Source organism: Trichechus manatus, unplaced genomic scaffold (assembly GCF_000243295.1).
Source record: "Trichechus manatus latirostris isolate Lorelei unplaced genomic scaffold, TriManLat1.0 scaffold00354, whole genome shotgun sequence".
Classification (NCBI taxonomy): domain Eukaryota; kingdom Metazoa; phylum Chordata; class Mammalia; order Sirenia; family Trichechidae; genus Trichechus; species Trichechus manatus.
This window is the reverse complement of record NW_004444290.1, coordinates 669,794-692,067: the sequence shown is the minus strand read 5'-3', so window position 1 is coordinate 692,067 and position 22,274 is coordinate 669,794. Positions and strand designations below refer to the sequence as shown.

Sequence of the window (22,274 nt, the reverse complement as noted above, 5' to 3'; positions counted from 1 at the left end):
CCCCCTTTTCCCAGAGGTCTGTATTCGCCCTTCCAACAGCCCTCGTCATCTCCTCGGCTGCCGCGTCCGCGCTTGTCACTCTGGGGACAGCCAATCAGCACCCAGAGTTTGGGCGAATCAGCGAAGAGTAGCTCCTCGAGCCGACTCACTGGGAAGGGGAGGGCTTGCAGGGGCGGGCGGGCCAATCACGGCTCTCGTGCGGGCCGGCGGCCTGGGAGGTAGTTAGTCTGGAGTCTGGGCACATTGGCTTCCCCAAAATGGCGGCTGCTAAGGAAGATAGTGGCTTCGGAGAAGTGGCCGCAGGGAACGGGCGGCGGCTCCACCTGGGGATTCCCGAGGCCGTGTTTATGGTAAGAGGCATGCAGGCCCTCGGCTCCTTGGCCCGAGGCCGCGGATTGACCCTTCTCGTCCTCTGACCCCACCTCGGCCTTGACTCTTGGGGGACGGAACTGAGCTCAGCGTCCAGGGAGGGGGAGTGTTCGGCCTGCTCTCCCTCGCCGCATCTAGACGGTTTAATCTCTGCTGGGGCCCACCCGGAGGAAATGCGGCCTGAGAGAAAAGGGAGCGCGGGCTGGCCGGACCCCGGGGCGGGGCGGGGCTCGGAGAGCGGGCCGGGCCACCTGAGGGACCGCACGCTGCCAGGTTTCCTTAGCTGCGGCCTCTGGAAACCTGGAGAAGGGAAGGTGATAGAAAGAGCTCACGACTCAGCCTAGATGCTGGTGAGACAGACAGATAAACGGACAGTTAGAATACAATGAACTGAACGTGGAGCAGGCTGAAGAGTTGGTGCCGAGGTACTAAGATGTAAAAACAGAGGGTGGTACCTAATCTGTTGAAGGAACGCAGTGGTCTGTTGCCTCTGGGGGAGTGGTAGAAGAGACGGATGGTAACGTAGGTTAGGATGATCCTGGAGTTCTTGTTTGTGCTGCCAAGGAACGGAGGCTTTATCCATGACAGTCATGAAAAGGTTTCTAAGTAAAGCCACTGTATAATCATATTTGGTTTTAGGTCCATCATTCTAATAACTTAGTGGAGAATGAGGTTGAGAGGGAACGTGAGGAAGGCAATTTGGAGGCTTCACAGGGAGACCAACCCAAGTCCAAACAAAGAGAAGCAAGTAGAAGCTACCAACTCTGCCCTTCTGTGAAGCTATTTCAGAAATATTATTTGAAAACTATTTGAATAATGAGAGAAAACCTCTGACTGCCCTTCCAGGCCAGCATCATCTGTCGGTCCTTGCTCAGTTCTGGCTGAGATACTATAAAATACTAACAGAAGTGTTTCAACCTTTTGGTTTGGTTTGTACCTGTATTGCTTTACCTCTGCCTTTTTCCTAATCATGCCTCACATTTTTCAGGAGACCCATTTCTTTCTTTATTCTTTTGTGTAGAGCACTTTGATATGCCCACTTTATATTGTACGGAGCCCTGGTGGCACAGTGCTTAAGCGTTTGGCTGCTAACCCAGAGGTCGGCAGTTCAAATCCACTAGCCGCTCCTTGGAAAAGAAACCCTATGGGGCAGTTCTGCTCTGTCCTATAGGGTCACTACAAGTCCAAATTGACTCCACGGCAGTGGGTTTGGTTTTCAGGTTTTATATTGTATATTTGCATTTGTTGATATAGCTTTGTAACTATTTTCTTTGTTTTTTCCCTGAGCTGTACCATTTATTTCTTTATAATTATTTCCCAACAATTGTAACAAGAGAGAAAATTTTTTGAGTGTTTACTATGTGCCAGCACTTTTCTAAGGATTCTGTAAAACTAGAAAGTAGGTGTTGCTCTTATTCCCATTTTGCAGATGATGAAACTGAGGCACAGAGTCCTTGAGTAACTTGCCACAGGTGTAAGTTGAGGTATCTAGGATTTGCACTTAGGCCATCTGTGGAGCTCCACAGCCTTAACTTACCCATCATACTCTGCTAGGTAGAGGAAAGCGTGGTAGTTCCCTTGTTGTTGGTACAGTTGAGTCGATTCCTACTCCATTCCCACTCATGGCGACCCCATGTGTGCAGAGTAGAACTGCACCATAGGGTTTTCAAGGTTATGACCTTCGGAAGCAGATCACCAGGCCTGTCTTCTGAGGTGCCTCTGGGTGGGTTCGAACTGCCAACCTTTCACCTAGTAGTCAAGTGCTTAACCCTTTGCACCAGCCAGCCACCCATGCTCGTTTTCTTGCGCACTGCTTGACACACAGTGTAAACTCATAACTAGGTGTTGAATTGAATTTCCTTGCCGTAAATCCTCGCTTGTAAGGAGGGCCTGACATGTTATCAGGAGGGACCAATCCCTGGAAAAGGACATCATGCTTGGTAAAATTAGATGGTCAGTGAAAAAGAGGAAGACCCTCAACGAGATGGATTGACACAGTGGCTGCAACGATGGGCTCAGACATAGCAAGGATTGTGAGGATGGTGCAGGACCAGGCAGTGCTTCCCTCTGTTGTACAGAGAGTCTCTGTGAGTCAGAATTGACTTGATAGCACCTAACAACAACAGAGCCTCAAATATTACATTCATGGTGCTCAGCTAGAGATGTATTCACAAATCTAACTCAAGAGGATGAACTTCATCTGAGAGTTTTATACAGTCTTATCTTAAAATGCCTTTTTTCTCACTAAAATTTTGTCTTTTTCCCCTAGACCTTAACATTTCTGCCGACATGATATAATAAGTAATTCAAATTTTACATAATTATTTTTATGTTCCTAAACTAATGGGAGTAGCATGGTATTATGGAAAGAACATTGGCATCTGAATAGATTGAGTTTGAATCCTGCCTCTACTTCTAAATTACTGCTTAGCCTTGAGCATCTTTTTGCCACTTTGAGCCTCCAGTTCCTTTATCCGTAATTTGTTACGATCCACACAGTCGAATGCCTTTGCATAGTCAATAAAACACAGGCAGACATCTTTCTGGTATCCTCTGCTTTCAGCCAGGATCCATCTGACATCAGCAATGATATCCCTCGTTCCATGTCCTCTGCTGAATCTGGCTTGAGTTTCTGGCAGTTCCCTGTCAATGTATTGCTGCAACCGTTTTTGAATGATCTTCAGCAAAATAGTACTTGCGTGTAATATTAATGATATCGTTCGGTGATTTCCACATTCTTTTGGATCACCTTTCTTTTGAATGGGCACAGATATGGATCTCTTCCAGGCAGTTGTCCAGGTAGCTGTCTTCTAAATTTCTTGGCATAGACGAGTGAGTGCTTCCAGTGTTGCATCCGTTTGTTGAAACATCTCAGTTGGTATTCGGTTAGTTCCTGGAGCCTTGTTTTTCACCAGTGCCTTCAGTGCAGTTTGGGCTTCTTCTTTCAGTACCACTGGTTCTTGATCATATGCTACCTCCTGAAATGGTTGAACATCGACCAATTGTTTTTGGTACTCTACTGGAGGCAGTATACCACAGTGGTTAGAAATCAGACCTCTCCCTTCCCCCACACCCTTTCTTGAAATGTCCCTTCCCCCCTTGTCCATTTAATGAACTCGTCATCTTTTAACATTTTGTTCAGATGCTACCTCCCTCTAGTTTTTCCTGATCTCTACCCCAAGACAGAATTCTTGGCACTTCCGTCTGTGTTCCCATAGCACGCTTTATTATAGAAATATCATTGTTAGCTGCTGTCGAGTCGGCCCCCTCCTCATGGTGACCTCATGGATAATGGAATGAAATGCTGCCCAGTTCTGTGCTATCCCCATGACCAGTTGCAGATTGGACCATTCTGATCCATAGGGTTTTTATTGGCTGATTTTTGGAAGTAGATTCCAGGCCTTTCTTCCTAGTCCATCTTAGATTGAATGGTCTGCTGAAACCAGTTCAGCATCATAGCAACACCTAGGCTTCCACTAACAGGCAGGTCTCCCTCATGGAAGATGAGAATTTTACCACTGAACTACCAATGAGTGGTGGTAATAGAAATAGCTAATATTTATTGAGCACTTATTAGATGTCATTTAGTCTTCTAAACATTTTAAAACATACTAACTCATTTTATTCCCTGTGAGGAAAAGATACTTTTATTTCATTCTTACATATGAAGAAATTGAGGCAAAGAGAGGTTAAATAACTTCCCCAAGGTCAACACACCTAGTATGTGACGACGCCAGGATTCAGACCAAGAAGCCCCTGTCTCTTAACCACAATCTTGTGCTGCTGTGGTTAATTCTGACTTCTAGACTCTAAGCTCCTAATAGCCTGTACCATGTTCTAGAAACAGATTTATTTCTGTTCCCCTCCGATGGAGATGTATCATCTCCGTTTTATACACAAAGCTCAGTCATTCATTCTCAGGCTCACCTTTTCAGTTTCTTTCAAGGTGCTTCTAGCTTGATGGTTTCAGAGTGCATTCCTTGGCTGTTTTTCTCGTCCTTTTTCATCCTGCCTTGTTTCAGCTAAAATAATCCCTTACAGCTAATAAGCATGGATAAGAATAATGATGTAGCATTTCTTCAGGGTCTAGTATTTAGTATACACTTTAAAAATTGCTGTTCAGTTTTGCTGTTTTTCTTTTGCTTAATTATTCCTGTTACGAGATTGTTTCGTTTGTATTTCAGGTTGACTTTATTTCAACCACTTGATCTTTAAGTAGGCTTTTGTGGTTGCCTTGGGAACATAATGACCATGTTTAGCATGATTTCTATGCAAAATTTTCATATTTACTACCAGGGCTGACACAGTGGCTGCAACGGTGGGCTCAAGCATAGCAATGATTGTGAGGATGGTGCAGGACTGGGCAGTGTTTCGTTCTGTTGTACACAGGGTCGCTGTGGGTTGGAACAGACTCCTCGGCACCTAACAACAACCAGGGCGGCCTGAGGCAAGCGTGAGGCAGGCAAGGTCATCTGTGTTCTCCTGTTTATAAACAAAAGTAAAAAGAGAGGAGAATGAAGAAAGAATAAATTAGCTATATAATTTCTGTGTACTTCTGAAATGGTCTGTAACTTTTATAACTACAATTTCAGTTATAAACAAGCCTTTAGGGGGAAAAAAAGAAAAAAACAAAACAAGCCTTTGGAGAAAAAGAAACACAACATTTTTTCTTTTATTTTTTAAAAATAAAGCAGTCAAAAAATCAAATTAGTGGCATGAATTCTAAAATTTATAATACAGTATATTATTTTTTATATTAAAGGAAGACGTAGATTCCTTCATGAAACAGCCTGGGAATGAGACCGCAGATGTGGTACTGAAGAAGTTGGATGAACAATACCAGAAGTACAAGTTTATGGAACTCAACCTTGCTCAAAAGAAAAGGAGGTAAGTTCAAAAATTTCCAAAGGTGTTTTTTAAAATCTTGCATGGCTTGAGTGGTTTTTTTTTTTTTTAATTGAGGCATTTTTTTGCATGCACTAAAACGTCCAGCTCTTGAGTGTTCAGTTTGATGGATTTGTCCACTTCTGTAACCATGTCCCAGATCAGTGTACAGACGTTCCCTCATACCCCTTTCAGGTCAACCTGTCTCTACCCCCTAACCTCAAAAGCAACCACTATTCTGATTTTTTTCACCATAGATTAGTTTTGCCTGTTTTTGAGTGTCGTATACATGGGAACGTCTCATAAGTACTGTTTTGTGTCAGGTTCCTTGCACTTCAGTGTATTGTTTTTGAGAGTCTTCCATGTTATATATACCAGTAGTTAGTTCATTTTTAGTGCCAAGTTGTGTTGTATTGTAGGGATGTACCACAATTTGTTTGTCTATTTGCCTATTGATAGACATTTGGGTTTCTACTTTTTGGCTCTTAAGTTTTTGTGTAGACATATATTTTCACTTGTCTTAGATAAATCCTAGAAGTGGAATTGCTGAGTTGGATGGTGTGTCTGTCCATCTTAATGAGAAATTGCTGGATGTTCTCTCAGGTGGTTACCATTTTACTCTCTCACCAACAACATGTACGAGTTGCGCTTGGCCCGCTGTCTCACCAGCACTTGTTGTTGTCAGTCTAAAGAAGGTTTTGAAAACAGAATAGAATGAATATTGAAGACCTTATAGCAAAGCATCTCTAAGATCATAACATCTGAGATGTCTAGTTCCTCCTGCTCACTTTTCCAATGAGGTGAGAGACCCACAGAGATGATGATTTTCCCAAGAGTTTATTATAACTAGTAAGCATAAGGCGACCCTTTATTTTCCTATATTTTTATAGTAGCTGTATGTATGTGTCAGCATTCCGAAGTCAGTCAGCAAATATTTATGGAATGCCTACTACGTGCCAGGTGCTGTTCTGGTTGAAATAAGGTTCAGTATCTGCTTTCAGCAAGGACACAATCTGAGGGGTGGGGGTGGGGGTGGGGGTATGATAGAGAAATGTAAAAAGTATAACAGTAGATGTGCTTTTATACAAAGTGCTAAGTTAGCAGAGAGGAAGGCATGATCTGGAGGGGGGCAAGGAATTTGAGGGAAAGCTTCCAAGAGGAGGAGATTTTTGAAGGCTGCTTTTGAGTTTGGAGGCAGACTAAAGGGAGAAAAGGTAGCCTAGGCATAAAGCACCACCTGTGTGAAAGTAAAAGTTTGTTTTTAGATGTATTTTCTCACTTGATTTTGGTAACAATTGGGGAAATCGAATATGGGCTGAGTATTAGATGAGATGAAAAGTCATTGTCATGGAAAGATGGATAGTGTTAATGGAAAAAAGCAGGTTAGAAAACAATAAACAGTATGTCATGTTTTAGAAAAAAGTGTATATGTGCACAGAAATACCTGGAAGAATCTACACTAGAGGTATATTAATTGTGATAATCTCTAGGTGGTGGGAAGATGACGTTTTTATTTTCTTATTTTTGCTTCTCTGTAGTTTTAGATTTCTACAATGTTCATGTACTACTTTTGTAAGAATAAAAGTTTATTTTTATTTAAAAAAGAATAAAGCTATTGGATTCAAAGAGATGATAGAGAAGAGAAGATGGTCCTCAGGACCAAGCCCTGGGGCACTTCAGCTGTAGGGTCAGGAAGACCATAACGATCTAGCAGAGGAGAGTGAGAGGGGGCAACTAGGATGGCCAGAAGAAAACCAGGAGTGTGGGCTCATGGAAGCAAAGGGAAGAAGGTATTTGAGGATGAGGAGAGTATCACATGCCACTGAGAAGATGGGTGAATTGAGGGCTGGGAATTGCCCACTGGATTTGGTAGCGAGGTCATTGATTCCAGAGAATGGGGAAGAGGAATTAAACAGAGACATTAGATAGAGACAGTTTTGAGGAGTTTTGCTATAAAAAGAAGGAGGGATGGGATGAGAGCTGGAAGGGGAAGTGAAGTTGAGGATGTTTTTTAAGATGGAGAAAATAGCAGCATGTTGGGATGCTGATGGGAGTACTAGAGTAGAGGGGGATATTGATGATGCAGGGGAAAACTTTTTGTATCCAAGTTATATTGCTAAGTAGTGTGGTATAGTTGGATCCTCACTCCAGTTTTACATATGTTCTAGGCCTAAATGGGAGGGGTAAAAATTACTGTATATACTTGGAGCTTTCCTAATCAGGTACCCTTGGGATACATCAGTGAACAAAACAGACAAAAATCCCAGCCCTTGTGGAGCTTACAGTTTAGTGGGGGGAACAAGACAATAAACATTCAGTTCAGTTAGCATTTATTACACACCTAATATATGCCAGGCACTTAGGATATACCTAGGCACTTAGGATGCATCAGTGAACAAAACCTGTAAGAATTCCTGCCCTCACGGAGCTGACATTCCAGCCAGCTAACATTAAGAAATTATATAATAAGTTAGAAGGTGATAAGTTCTATGGAAATAGGAAATGGGGCAGAGTAAGAGGGCCTGGAGTCTTGAGGGTTTTGAGTAGAGGAATGACGTGATCCGACTCTCCCTTATTATTGTAAGAATCACTCAGGTTGCCTGGCGTTTAACTGTGTACTGAGTGCCCTCACCAAGAGCAGATGCATGCAGATGGTGATAGTGGCTTCCAGCGGTTTAAAATATAGAATACAATATTTGAACACATGCATAGTTTTAAAATTCGTCTGTTTAAAATGCAATTCAAATCAAATGTGGAGCCTCTGTATCACCTCTGTAGAATATTGTTTGAAGGTCATTGCTCTAGAAATGCTAAATAATAATGGGGTATTTGACATACGGAACAGGGCTTTCTACAGATAGGCATTCCATAATATTTACTTTTACATCTTAAATGTTTTATATTTGTAAATGGTCCTCGATGTATCCCTAGAAAACACAAAGCTAATAAGATTGTGTCCTGGAGTTTTCTTCTACCTGCAGAATACTAAGTTAACCTTTTTCTTGTTCACAGGCTAAAAGGTCAGATTCCAGAAATTAAGCAGACTTTAGAAATTCTTAAGTACATGCAGAAGAAAAAAGTAAGTGCAGTTTTGTTTGGAAATATGAGTGAACTAGGATGGTTAGGCCGAGGCTTGCTTCCTTGACCCTTTGGTCACTGTTGTTTTATTCGTGCTATAGGATCCAGTCTGCCTTCCTGAGCACACCTACTAATGTTACACAAATAGTATGCTTCGGTAATCACCATGCTATTGTGGCTTTCCCCACAAGTCAAGGTTAATTCTAGGGCCCATGCTTCATGAATTACTTTACTTATATGTAGCGTTTGTGAAAATTAAATGCAATTTGAAATTGTTTTCGATAAAGAAAATGTCTCATTTTGAGGTAGCAGTATCTAAAATTGTTCTCCTTAAGAATGAGTAAGTCAAAGAATTATTGAGCTAGAAAGAATCCTAGAAACTATCTGTTTCATGTTCTCATTTTCCAGATGAGGAAGCAGTTACAGAGAGATTTCACTTGATCAGTGTCACATAGCTAGTTACTGGCAGAACTGGATTTGTGAATCTTCTGAGTCTTAATCTAATACTCATTAAATCGAACCAGACGGTAAAGATTAAATTTTATGAGCCTGTAGTATTCAAATGATTGTTTATGTATTTATTGGATTTATTAATTGATTGGGCACGAATCATTGAGGAAATAATAATAATAATAGCTAACTCTTATAGTCCATTGACTTTATTCAGATTTTAACAATTTTACGTGCTTGTGTGTGTGTGTGTGTGTGTGTGTGTGTTTACGTTCTTATTTAGTGTTTACCACAACCCTCGGAGGTGTAGGGGCTATTGTTGTTGTCATTGAGTGGATTCTGACTCATGGCAACCTCGTGTGCAGAGTAGAACTGCTCACAGGGTTTTCAAGGCTGTGACCTTTCAGAAGCAGATCACCAGGCCTGTCTTCCAAGGCACCTCTGAGTGTGTTCGAACCACCAAGTTGAGTGCTTAACCATTTGTACCATCCAAGGACTCCTGTGGGACTATTAGAAAAGCCGTTGCCATGGAGTCAATTCCAACTCCTAGCGACCCTATAGGACAGAGTAGAACTGCCCCATAGGGTTTCCAGGGAGCACCTGGTGGATTCGAACTGCCAGCCTTTTGGTTAGCAGCCAAACTCTTAACCACTGAGCCATCAAGGCTTCGTAGGGACTATTAGTATCTTCATTTTACCGATGAGGGACCTGAGACATGGGGAGGGTAAATGACGTGCCAAGTTTACACAGCTAGTAAGTAGCTGAGCCAGAATCTGTGCCCAGTCATGTGGCTCCAGTGTTCATGTCTTTGACCACTACACTTAGTCTGCATGATGCTGCTGCTTTAAATGTCTTATGTTCAGCTCAGAGATCTCTTCTTGATAACCTTGATATCAAACAGGCCTGTTTACAGTACTATAATTTTTTTTGAAGGAGTCCACCAATTCATTGGAGACCAGATTCTTATTGGCAGATAACCTGTACTGCAAAGCTTCAGTTCCTCCTACTGATAAAGTGTGTCTGTGGTTGGGGGTAAGTAAAAAGTAACGAACGTAGTTTCCTCAGCTGACATTTGTAAACCAGCGTGCTTTCCCAGCCAAACAGTATTGCTTGGTATGTGTAAAGGGCTTATCTCCCTTTGATTGTGGACGAGTGAAGGGGTAGAGTTCAAGTGGTTCATATTGGAAACTGATTGGTATTAGGGTTTGATGATCACAGCAAAAACATGTTCAAGTCTTTCAATCAAAACAAAACTGACCAAAACCCTCCCTACGTTCTCTCTCTTGCATGTAACAGTAGGAAAAGAAATAGAAGCAAAATAGAATGTACTGCTGAAATTAATGATAAACGTGTCTTCCCTGTAAGAGTTTATTAGTTCTTGAAAGATCCCTCTTAATATTACAAAGACCTCAAGGTTGGAGTTCGTTTTCTAAAACCATATGTTGCAGTTTTAGGTGATTCCCCATATCTTCTTGTGTGTGGTTTTCCTATTCTCGCTCCTCTTAGCAACATTACAAGCTAACCAATCTAGGACAGATTTGTTTCTTCCCTGCCAGCTGATGGGAAAGTCTTTTGGGACCATTGGGTAAGCTCTGAAAGATGAGCATGTTAGCACGTGGAAACTTGCTTCTGTATTCCGTAGCTCTTCCTCCTGATTTTTGTTAGTTGTATAATTGTTAGAGTTTGTACAACTTTTACATTTTATTTCACAACCGTAATTCCCACACCTGTTTAATTTTAGCTCTGTATTAGTGTAATTACTCATCCTTTTTCTAATCCTTTGAAGTTTAAAAGCTACACCTGAGTGTGCCTCAGTGTTGATTGATTTTTACTATATTAAGTTTTTTTTCTAGAAATGGTGTGACCTTTTGATTCATAAATTCAAGTGTCACTTTATTTCAGGAAAGAGTATTTCTGTTATGTCTTTGGATATATTTTTTGTTCTATTTCTTTTAATTATCTTCTTTGGGAATAATAAATATGCATATATTGAATTTCCTTTGCTTGTTTTCAGTGCCTATCATGTTTTCTGTATTAGTTTTCAAATATTTGGTCTTTTTCATTTCATTTGTGATTTCCTCTGGCTTGTCTTCTGTGACTCTCAGAATAATTTGTAGAGTAACTTCTCAGAATAACTTGTGGTTATTCTGTTTTGTTGCTTCTACTCTGGCTTTGATAACTGTTTTTGTCTTCATTTTCTTCCCTGAACTCTTCCGGCTTGTTATGTCTTTCTTTTGTTTTATACTTTTTATTTGAACCCTTGAATTTTGATTTCTCCCCTAAACCTTGCACTTCCCACTCTTTTCTCCATCAGTAAACGGCAGAACCATTTCTGGTTGCTCACAACAAAGCTCTTTGAATCATCTCTGACTCCTCTCTCTCTCATCTCTCTCAAGCAGTTTATCAACAAATCTTCTTATCTCTGTATTGAAAATATATCAAGAACCCAACCACTTCTCTCTCATTACTCTCCTACTACTACCCTGGTCCCAGTCACCATCGCCTCCCACCAGGACTACAGGAATAATGGCCTACTTATTTTTCTGCATCTGCCTAAAACCTTCCAGGGGCTTCTGATCTCATTTAGAGAGAAAGTCCGAGTTTTTCTGAATGACTGACAAGGCCCTACAAAGTCTGATAACTGCTCTTGCTTCTCTGACCTTATCCCCAACTGCTCTCTTCCTTGCTTGGCCATGCTGGATTTCTGGCTGAACCTAGAACATGCTGGGAATGGCCCCACCTTTATTCTGACTCTTTCCTCTCCTTGAAACACTCTTCCCAGATGTTCCCAGCATGCACTCCCTCACTTCTTTCAGGTCTCTGCTCAGATGTCACCTTCTCAGTGATCTTCCTTGACCACCCTTATAAAATTACTCACTCCGCATGGCGCTTCCTATTTCTCTTGTCCTGCTTTGTGTATCTCCGTAGCACTAATGACTGCCTGACATATCACATGTTTACTTATTTGTATATTGCCTATTTTTCCCTACTTTCTCAGTCAGAATGTAAGCCTTATGCAGGTAGGGCTGTGTTTTATTCACTGCTGATTTTTCAAACATAGAATAATGCCTGGCATATAACAATCATGCAAAAGAATATTTGTTGACAAAATGAGTTGGTTTCCCTGCTTCTGCTGTTGCTAACCTACAGACCATTTCCCTTGAGCCACCGACATAATCCTTTTAAAACATGTCATGTCACTTCTCTGCTCCAGACTCTCCAGCGGTTTCCCCTATCACCAAGGGCAGAGTTCAGAGTCTTCAGCTGCATGAGCCAGCTCCCCCTCCCTCTCGGCCCTCATCTCCCCTCGTTCTTCCTGTTGCGTTCTCTCCCTTAGCCACGGTGGCTAATAAACCACGTAACTGTATGGTCTGTGAGTTCTGTGTGGCCACTGCAACGGATTATTGAACCTAGAAGGGTCGTCGAGTGTGCTGTGGGTGTGAGAATTGGTAAAAAGTTTGGAGAGTGGAGGTATGTTTGACCTCCACCTCATAGGGATCAGCCCTGGGCTGATCTTGATTCATATTATCCACCCTGAAGTTAGACAGGTTTTGATGATGCTACTCCTGCTACCACTACCACGTCACACATTTAGGTTAGGGATTTTGTTGTTATCGATGTTATTTTTATAAAAATAGGATGATGTTATACATACATATTTATCAGCACCCGCTTTTCCCTTATATCGTAGATATCTTTCCTTGTGAGTAGACACAGAGTTCATTGGTTTTAATGGCTTCATAATCTGTAGTATAGCTATGTCATAGTACACCTACTCACTCATTGACTATCACCTTATCTGACATTTTGCATTTACGACAGTAGTAAAAAATCTACTATCCGACTATTTTGCGTATTAACGAGGTGGTGAGTATGGTGGCAATACTCAGAGTGTCGCCTCCTTCGAGGAAGGTCTCTGGGAAGCCTCCTGGAAGTGGGGCTGCAATGCCCCGTGCCCCCTCCTGTCAGCAGGGTTGCCACGTCCAGCTTCCGGCTGGCCTCCCCCGTGACCACGGCCTCCAGGTGGACGTTTGTTCTGGGTTCCCAGCTCCTATGCTGCTTGAGGCCCTGCAGCTCAAAATTGCTGTGGAGTGGGAAGGGAAGAAAGGAAGAGGCATCGAAGAGGATGTTTGGAAGAAATATATGAGAGTTTAATGACATCCCAAAGTGTGCTGAACTGGGCCTGAAGCCTCTGCCTCGGTGAGGCTGACTGTGTGGCCAGGCTCCCAGCCTCGGTGACTCTGGAGGCTGAGAGTCTGAGGTCAGAGTATTGGCTGTGTTGACTCCTTCTGAGGGCTCTCAGAGGGGAACTGTTCCATGTCTTTCTCCCAGCTTCTGGTGGATCCCGGCAAGCCTTGATGTTCCTTGGCTTGTAAATGCATCTTCACATGGTGCCGTCTCACTGTGTGTCTCTGTGTCTGTTCCTTTTTATAAGACACCACTCAGGTGGGATTAGGACTCACCCTACGTCAGCATGAACCCATGTAAACTTAACTGATAACATTTGAAAGAAAAACTCTTATTTCCAGACAAAGTCATAGGGGTTAGGACTTCAGCGTATCTTTCTGGGGGACACAGTTCAATTCATAGCTTAACCCAAATGTCCACCAACAGTAGAATGTACACATGCCATGGGATACTATACAGCACTGCTGCTGTACACAAGGATGAGTCTTACATATTTTTGGGTGAAAGGAGCTGTTTTATTTTCCTGCCATAACTAATTATCACAAATTTAGTGGCTTAAAATAACACTTGTTACCTTACAGCTCTGTAGGTCAGAGTCCAGATGGCTTGTCAGAGTCTTCTCAGGGTCCCATAAGGCCAAAATCAAGGTGTCAGCAGGGCCATGCTTCTCACTGGAAGCTCTGGAGAAGAATCTATTTCCAGGCTCATTCACATTGTTGGAAGAATCCAGTTCCTTGGGGTTGTAGGACTGAGATTCCGCTTTCCTTGCTGGCTGTTAGCCAGGGGCCATTTCTCAGCTTTTAGAGGCCATCTGCCTTCCTTGGTGGGAGTTACAAGACCATGGCGAGAAAGGCCATACTAAGTAATTCATCACACCACAGTAGATAAATAGATACAGATTTATTACAGGAAATTGGCTTATGTAATTGGGGGCTGGCTAAGCAAATCCCAGGTCCTCAAGGCAGGCAATCAGGAAGGAAAGATCATGGCAGATTGGAGTCATGGGACTGAAGCTTGTCGGCAGGCAGGCAGGCAGGCTGGCAGGAAGGAAGATCCAAGGGAAAGGAGGGCCATTGCAAACTCTTCTAACCACCAACTAAGTCAGGGGATGGAGTCTTGCTAGCTTTTCCATATACTTTCCCCTCCTTCCCTTCCCTCTGGAGTAACGAATATCCTACCTTTTATGGGAATTAACTTCCTTATTTTCCTTAAGTTTTATGACCCAAGTATTCATCCCTGAAAGTTGAGTTTTGCCTTTTTTTTTAAATATGTTTTTTAAGCATCTTTTAATCTATAGGCTCTCCCTCCATCCCTCATTCATTTTTTTTTTCCTTCCTGGCAATTTATATGTTGAAGAAATTGGATCATTTGTCCTGTAGAATCTTCCACAGTTCTGGGTGTTGCTGATTGCATTCTCAAGGTGTGGTTTAACGTGTTCCTCTGAGCACTACGTTTTCTATAAATTGGTGGTTGGCTTAATCAAATTCAGGTATGCTGTTTTGTTTTTGTTTTTCTACATGATTATTTCTTAAGTGCTTGCAGTGTATTTTTCATCAGGACACAGATAATTTCTGTTCGTTGGGTGCAACTTTTTTTATTGTGGTAAAATATATATATAACAAAAAGTTTGCCTTTTAACTTTTTTTAAATGTATAATTTATTGACATTAATTGTATTCACCATGTTGTGCTCCCATCACCACTATTCATTTCCAAAAGTTTTCATCACTCCAAACAGAAACTCAGGACCTATTAAAGCAAACACTCTCCATTCCCACCTCCCCCCAACCCTTGGTGGTGATGTTAACTGCCTTTGAGTCGGCTCCAGCTTATGACGACCTTATGTATAACAATGAAACGTTGCCCTGTAGCGTACCGTCTTCCAGCACTGTAGCAGACAGTCTTCTGTTGTGATCCGTGGGGTTTTCATTGGCTGATTTTCAGAAGTAGATCGCCGGGTCCTTCTTCCTAGTCTGTCTTAGTCTGGAAGCCCCCCTGAAACGTCCACCATGAGTGACCTTGCTGGTATTTGGAATACCGGTGTCATAGCTTCCAACATCGTAGCAGCATGCACGCCACCACAGTACAAAAAACTAAAAGACAGGTGTAACCTAGCAGCATCAGAAGTTGCCGAACTTCAGGGGGAGGGATGAGAATAACCATCAGCCCAAAGCTGATTCCTGTGAGGTGGAGGTCAGACATACCTCCACTCTCCAACTTCTTTACCATTTCGGACACCAGCCTTCCCTCCCACAGCACTCTCTACTTCTCCGCTGGGTTTGATAATTCATTGCAGTGGCCACACAGAACTCACAGACCCTACTCATGATTATGTGGTTTATTAGGGAAGTAAGAGGCTACAGCTTGGGATCAGGATCAACTTAGGAAGTAACAGGATACAACTGAGAAGACAGGATATAATTTTTCAGTCAGTACAGCTTCCACCAAGACAGATCTCAGCGTCTTCTCGGCCGTGCCCACCACTGCGCCTTCTCTCAGCCATGCCCGTTGTCAGATCTTCTCTTGGCTGTGCCCTTTCTCCCTCCTCCCTCCTCCTGGTAACCGCTAATAAACTTTGGTGTCTATACATTTGCCTGTTCTTGTCTTTTTATATAAATGAGGTCATACAATATTTGTCCTTTTGTGATTGACTTACTTCACTCAGCGTAATGTTTTCAAGGTCCATCCATGTTGTGGCATGTACCAGGACTTCATTTCTCTTTATGGCTGAGTAGTATTCTATTGTATGTATGTACCATATTTTGTTTATCCATTCATCTGTTGATAAGCATTTAGGTTGTTTCCACTTTTTGGCTATTGTGAATAGTACTGCAGTGAACAGTGATGTACAAGTCTCTTTCTGAGTCTCTGCTTTCAAGTCTTTGGAGTATATACCCAGGAGTGGAATTGCTGGGTCATATGGTAGTCCTGTTTTTAGTTTTTGAGGAACCGCCACACTGTTTTCCACAGCGGGTATACCATTTTGCATTCCCACCAGTGATGGGTAAGGATTCCAGTTTGTCTACATCCTTGCCAACATTTGTTATTTTTCATTTTTTTAATCTTAGCCATCCTAGTGGGAGTGAAGTGGTATATCATTGTGGTTTTGATTTGCATCTCGCTGATGGCTAATGATATTGATTGAGCATCTTTTCATGTGTTTGGTGGTCATTTGATTACCCTCTTTGGTGAAATGTTTATTCAAGTCCTTTGACATTTTTGATTGAATTATTTGTCTTTTTGTAGTTAAGATGTCAAAGTTTTATATATATTTTTGGTTATTAGTTTCTTATTGGATATATGGTTTCTGAAAATATTCTCCCAGTCGGTAGCTTGTCTTTTCACTTTTTTGGTAAAGTCTTTTGATGAACAGAAATGTTTTTTATAAGGCCCCATCTATTTATTTTGTCTTTTGCTGTTTGTGCTTTTGTTATGGTATTAGATAATCCATTGTTGAAAGCTAGGTCCGACAGCCTTGCCCCTGCGTTTTCTTCTAATAATTTTAAGACTTCAGTTTTCACATTTAGGTCCTTAATCCATTTTTAATTTTTTTTGTGTATGTCCTTGGCCTATTTTTTCTGTTGGATTACAAACCACTAGCCTTTCTCTTTGGAGCCCTGGTGGCGTAGTGGTTAAGCGTTTGACTGCTAACCGAAAGGTTGGCAGTTCAAATCCACCAGCTGCTCCTTGGAAACCCTATGGGGCAGTTCTACTCTGTCCCATAGGGTTGCTGTGAGTCGGAACCAACTTGATGGCACCTAATAACAACAAACAACAGTCTTTCCCTTTTAAATTTGTAGAGCCCTGTAAACTAGGGGAAATTAGTCATTTGCTTGTGATACAAGCTACAAAGATTTTTTTTCCCTGTCCATTGTTTATCTTTTGACTTTTCATCCTGGTTTCTGGGTTTTGTGTCCTGGAAAAGCCATTCTTACTACAGGGTTAGAAAATAATTTATCTGTGATTTGCCTACTTCTTTGATGGTGACGTTATTTCTGTGTATCTGATCTATTTGAAATTCATGCTCATTGCGGTGTAAGGTAGGGCTCCGGCTGTATTTCTCACCGGAGAGCTGCCTTGTTGTCCCCGTGTGCTGATGGAACGCGGGCTGAGGGGAAAGAGAAAGCAAGGGTGATGACTGCTAGGTTTCTAGCCTCTAGGTGGATAGCTGTGCCGTTTATTGAGCTGGGGAGGAAAGGGGGAGGAGTCAGGTTTAGGGGTAATTTGGAGTTGTGTTTTGGACATGTCAATCTTGAAAGGGCAGTATTTAAGGAGTAAATCAACTAAGGTGAAAAACTTGGCACAAGGTACTTGCTGAATGAATTTTAAATATGAATGAAGTGTTTTTAAGTGCATTCTGTGTTTTACTTGTAAAAAGTAATAAAAGTGTAGAGAATTTTTGGAAAAAATTATAAGAAACAACAGTAATTGACTCTGAAGAATGAGATTGGGGATCTGGGATTGGAGAGATGTATTTTTCATTGAATTTGTTTTATGCTGTCTGAATTTTTTATACAATTTTCTAATTATCATGGATTAAGTTATTCAGTATTTAGCACCTACTTTGTGTCAAACACTTTCACGTTGTCTCATTTCCAACAATCCTGAGTAATTTTAAATTCTATTTGTCACATGAGGAAAATGGTTCAGAAAATGCCCAGTAGCTAGTCAGATGATATGGGGAATTCAAAGCTGTAAACGTATGACTCCCTACTTCCAGGGCACATAAATCCTCAAGTCTCCTCAGTATATTAGATCTGCAGAATTCCAGACACAGTCACCTCTCCTTTGCCCTTGGGACACAGGAGAGATAACAAGGGCACTAACAGCTGTTTTTATTACCTGATCAAATGTAGGTAAATGTATCTTTGAAATTTTTTAAATTAATATTGTACCTCAAGCTCAGAAATAACTATTTAACTTGATTCAAACATAACACTATGTAGTGTCATGATGGAGATGTTAGGAAGATAGGATTTTGTATCTGAACATGCTGGTTCTTATCCTGATTCTACCATTTACTTACTAGCTATGTGAGCTGACCCCTCTGAGCCTCTGTTTTCTTAACACTGTTCTTCTGAGGATTAAATGATATAATGTATGTAAATATATTCTCTAACCCAAGGGTTGGCAAATGTTTTCTGTAAAGGGGCAGATGTTAAATGTCTTCAACTTTGTGGACCACACAATCTTGCAACTACTCACCTCAGTCGCTGTGGCACAGAAGCAGTCATGGACGATATGTAAATCAATGGAGCATAACTGGGTTCCAGTGAAATTTTATAAAAACAGGCAGTGGGCCAGATTTGGCCTTAGGCCCTTAGTTTGCCAACCCCTGCTCTGACCTATAAAGCACTGTGGAAATGTTTATAATGGTCGTTACTTTCTCCCTTCAGGCTAATGTAATGCTTGAATATGATATTGATGAAGCTCAGGCATTGTTGGAAAAGAACTTATCAACTGCCACAAAGAATCTTGATTCTCTTGAGGAAGACCTTGACTTTCTTCGAGATCAGTTTACTACCACAGAAGTCAGTATCCTTTCTTTTGAAAAAAAGGGGATGGCAAAAGGAGAAAGCTTTTTATTTAAAAAAAAAAAAAAATTTTTACTTACGTTGCTTTAATGAGAAGAATGTTTTTATTCTTATGCTAATGTGAGGTTACAAAGTTTATGAGAGTCCTAGCCTGTTGGGAAGTAATACTTCAGTAAGTCTGCAGATGGATGAAGTAATTTGAAATGTGAAGGTATGGAAACAGCAAATTCACAGTGGTGACTGAGCACTTTTCTTCCAAATATTTTCCCAAGACACCTTCTTAGCTAATTAAGTAGTTTAATTCCATAACCATCTGTTAAAGGTCTCCTATGTTCATGCAATTGTGCTAAGCCATATGGGACATGGGACTGTTGAGGGAATCAGTGCAAAAAAGATAGTGGTAAAGTCTTGCTCTGTTAGAACTATACATGTGAAACAGTTAAATGTAAATTTCCTAGCAAAATATAAGTCAGTTAATGTTTATGACACCAAGGCAATTTAAAATTGTTGTTGTGTGCCATCACGTCGATTCCGACTCATAGCGACCCTACAGGACAGAGTAGAACTGCCCCATAGGGTTTCCAAGGCTGTAATCTTTATGGAAGCAGACTGCCACATCTTTCCCCCATGGAGCAGCTGGTGCGTTCGAACCGCTGACCTTTTGGTTAGCAGCCAAGTGCTTAATCACTGTGCCACCAGGGCTCCTCAATTTAAAGGTAGGGAAAGGTAGATGTGAGCTAGAGTTAGTTCAGAGAAGGCTTTGTTGAGAAGATAAAACTTGAGCTGCTTTTAAAGGTGTAGGATTTAGAGTAGCAGAGAGAAGAGGTGGGAGGAAGGGGAGGGCATTCTGGTCATGGGAAAGGATAGCATATGGAGGCTGAGCTCTTACCTTTCCTCTCTAACTGACGCTCTGCGGTGCCTGTCGCATCCATTGACCTCACTCAGTCACCCAGTACAGAAACCTGAGCGTCATCCTTCACTCTGTGTTCCTCTCACCACTGAGATTCGGTCAGCCACTGGATTTTTGTCATATTTTCCTCCTGTTTCTCCACTCAAGCCCTCTATGCCGTTGCCATTGCTCTAGTTTACAGTCTTTCCTCCTCCCATCTGTCCTTCACACTATCTCCAGCATGGATTTACTAAACCGCAAATCTTATTTCTTTGATGAAAATATTTCAGTGACTTCTTGTGAGGTGTCCCCAGCCAGTCTCATCTCATGCCAGTTACCTCTTCCTGCCCATGCCCTCCCCCAGTGCACTCTGTGCCAATAGCCCTAATTAATTATTAGTTAGTAATTAAGTATTCTCTACCTCATGTAGCACATGGTAGGTGCTTAGTGCTTGAGTGGGGGAAGGCAGGCGCGTCTGAGGCATAGTGCAGGGGCCCATATGACTGCTAATGTGGAGAGACTTCATTTGTCCTTGAGATGACTATGACCAAGGCAGGGATGATGCTTGTGGAAAGGAAAGGGTGTTCAGTGTGAGAAAGACCAAAAAGAATCCAGAGACTAGATAGCTCTAGGAGCCAAAGAAAAAGAAATCGTCTAAGATGAGCCCTACCAGCTTGGAGAAACACCATTGTTGATAGTGCCGGAGAAGTTAGGAAGGTGTGCGTACACGTGAGGGAGATGGTGTATTCTGTCTTGAGACCCCAACTATTAAGGACGATTGTACTGGAATATAAGCTCCATGAGGGAAAGGACTTCACCGGCTTCATCCAGGGCTTTGTCTATTGCCTCATCCGAAACATGGTAGATGTTTAATAAATTCAATGAATGTCCAGTGAAAATAAAGGGAGAGTAAGAGAGAAAATTATTAATACTTGACTTAAATATTACATGACAGGATATGGGTTGAATGATCTTTGAAATTTCAGGATGAGGGACTATCTTTAAAACTTGACAGTGTCTAGCACATATTTGTTAAATATAATACCGCAATTGACTAGATATGCTAAACAATTAGTGGTTTGGTTTTGGTGGAATTTTGTTCTAGTATTTTCTTAGCAGTTGATATTATATAGCAAGATGGCTTACATCATTGTTACCATATTTTGTGTGTATAATTTCCGTGTCTTTAGAATTGCACTTGCATTTTCTTTGACAATTCTCGCAGATATGGCCAGGGTTTATAACTGGGATGTAAAAAGAAGAAACAAAGATGATTCGACCAAGAACAAAGCATAATGCTGGCAATTAAAAACGTGGTTCAGTTTTCCAAACATGTTATTTTAAATACCCCGAAGTTTATCCTTAAAGATTGACATAACTTTGAATGTTTTTTTAGCAGCAAGAATGATCAGAACTTTTAAAAAAGATAAACACCATTTTATTTATTTATAAAAAATTAGTTTCCAGTATTTTATGAAATTAGCAGTATTTTAATTTTTTTTACATTTCCCAATAAAATAAATGTTGCTTTCATCATATTCTGTCTGTCGTAAGAAAACTCTGAGTTGAAATAGCCCCAAACTGAATGGTGGGCACTAGCACAGTTGACTTTTTCTTTATTGGCTGATGTTGCTCTGACTTGATGTGGTTAAACCAGTTTAGAGGTAGGAAAGACAGTTGGAATATTTGCAGACTTGGTTTTCTTCAGCACATGTGGAGTTTTATGACTCTGTGGCTGTTGATTTGTCTTACGTAAATGGGGTTCCATGAATTACTGGTTAACCATTAACTATCTATTATAATCTGAACTTTTCAGGACATGGTAATTTGCCTTTCTAAACAGGAAGAGGGATATTGAGACCACACGTTTCTTATCCCAAATAAGTGCTCAGTGTCTTTGCGATGCCAGCATAGGAGACCTCGACCAGTGTGAAATACTGTTACCCACTCAGCACTCTTGGCTAAGGCGATTTTATATTTATTAATGGTTCTCCAAAGCAACTTAATAGGAATATTAAAGTAAATGTAAATCTGCAATGGAAAAGAGTTGTAAGTTTTTTTAATTCATGATAAAACCTCAGAATTAATAAAAAATCCCCATGTAAAGCCGTTGGTATAGTGGCTAGTGCTAGATGATACAGATTCTGGTAAAAACACAGATGTATTATTTCCTCTTCATGGAGTAAAAAACTTGTACAATGTTTTGTACTTGTATTTCATGATATTAAAACAATGAAGTTCAAACTGTGGCATGACACTTTGTTTCATTGTTAGTGTTTCTAAAGTTAACATGGATCGTTTCACGTATTTGTTAAAATTTATTTACTTGTACATCACTATGGGAGCCCTGGTGGTGCAGTGGTTAAGAGTGGCTGCTAACCCAGAGGTCGGCAGTTCGAATCCACCAGGCGCTCCTTGGAAACCCTCTGGGGCGGTTCTACTCTGTCCTGTTGGGTCGCTTTGAGTTGGAATCGATACAACGGCAACAGGTTTGCCCCCCCGCCTCCCCGCTATGACTTGGAATCAACTTGACAGCAATGGCTTTTTGGACATATAACTGGCATGTCCCAAGAACTTTTGTTTTCTTTTTTCCATTGTGCTTTAAGTGAAAGTTTACCGCTCAAGTTAATTTCTCATACAAAAATTTATACACGTACTGTTTTGTGACATTAGTTGCAGTCCCCACAATGTGACAGCATACTCCCTCTTCCCACCCCAGAACTTCTTACAGAAACAACATAAAATCCCTTTGGAAGGAATATAGATAAGCAAACAATTGAGAAGTTATTCTGAAAGATACCTAAGTTCCTTGATTTAGTTTTTCTTTCATGATTTTTTTTAAATTCGCATGTTTTAGAATTTGAGGTTTGTAAACATCTTGAT

The 22,274-nt window shown here is 41.2% G+C and overlaps 1 protein-coding gene across 1 annotated transcript; it reads left to right on the top strand.

Moving 5' to 3' along the window:
• The first annotated feature begins 196 nt into the window (after positions 1-196).
• On the top strand, positions 197-21,691 carry VBP1 (VHL binding protein 1). The gene is made up of 6 exons (XM_004390925.2): positions 197-350; positions 5,132-5,256; positions 8,266-8,332; positions 9,715-9,813; positions 18,365-18,503; positions 20,617-21,691. Exons 1-6 carry the CDS (start codon positions 258-260, stop codon positions 20,685-20,687), a joined length of 594 nt encoding a protein of 197 aa, XP_004390982.1. The 5' UTR covers positions 197-257; the 3' UTR covers positions 20,688-21,691.
• Positions 21,692-22,274: the final 583 nt, after the last annotated feature.

Excerpts from the sequence above, each read along its gene's own strand:
- VBP1 (XM_004390925.2), top strand. The coding sequence starts at position 258 with ATGGCGGCTGCTAAGGAAGATAGTGGCTTCGGAGAAGTGGCCGCAGGG. Across the intron at positions 8,333-9,714 it reads AGTACATGCAGAAGAAAAAA|GAGTCCACCAATTCATTGGA; the intron begins GTAAGTGCAGTT and ends TTTTTTTTGAAG. Across the intron at positions 18,504-20,616 it reads GTTTACTACCACAGAAGTCA|ATATGGCCAGGGTTTATAAC; the intron begins GTATCCTTTCTT and ends CAATTCTCGCAG.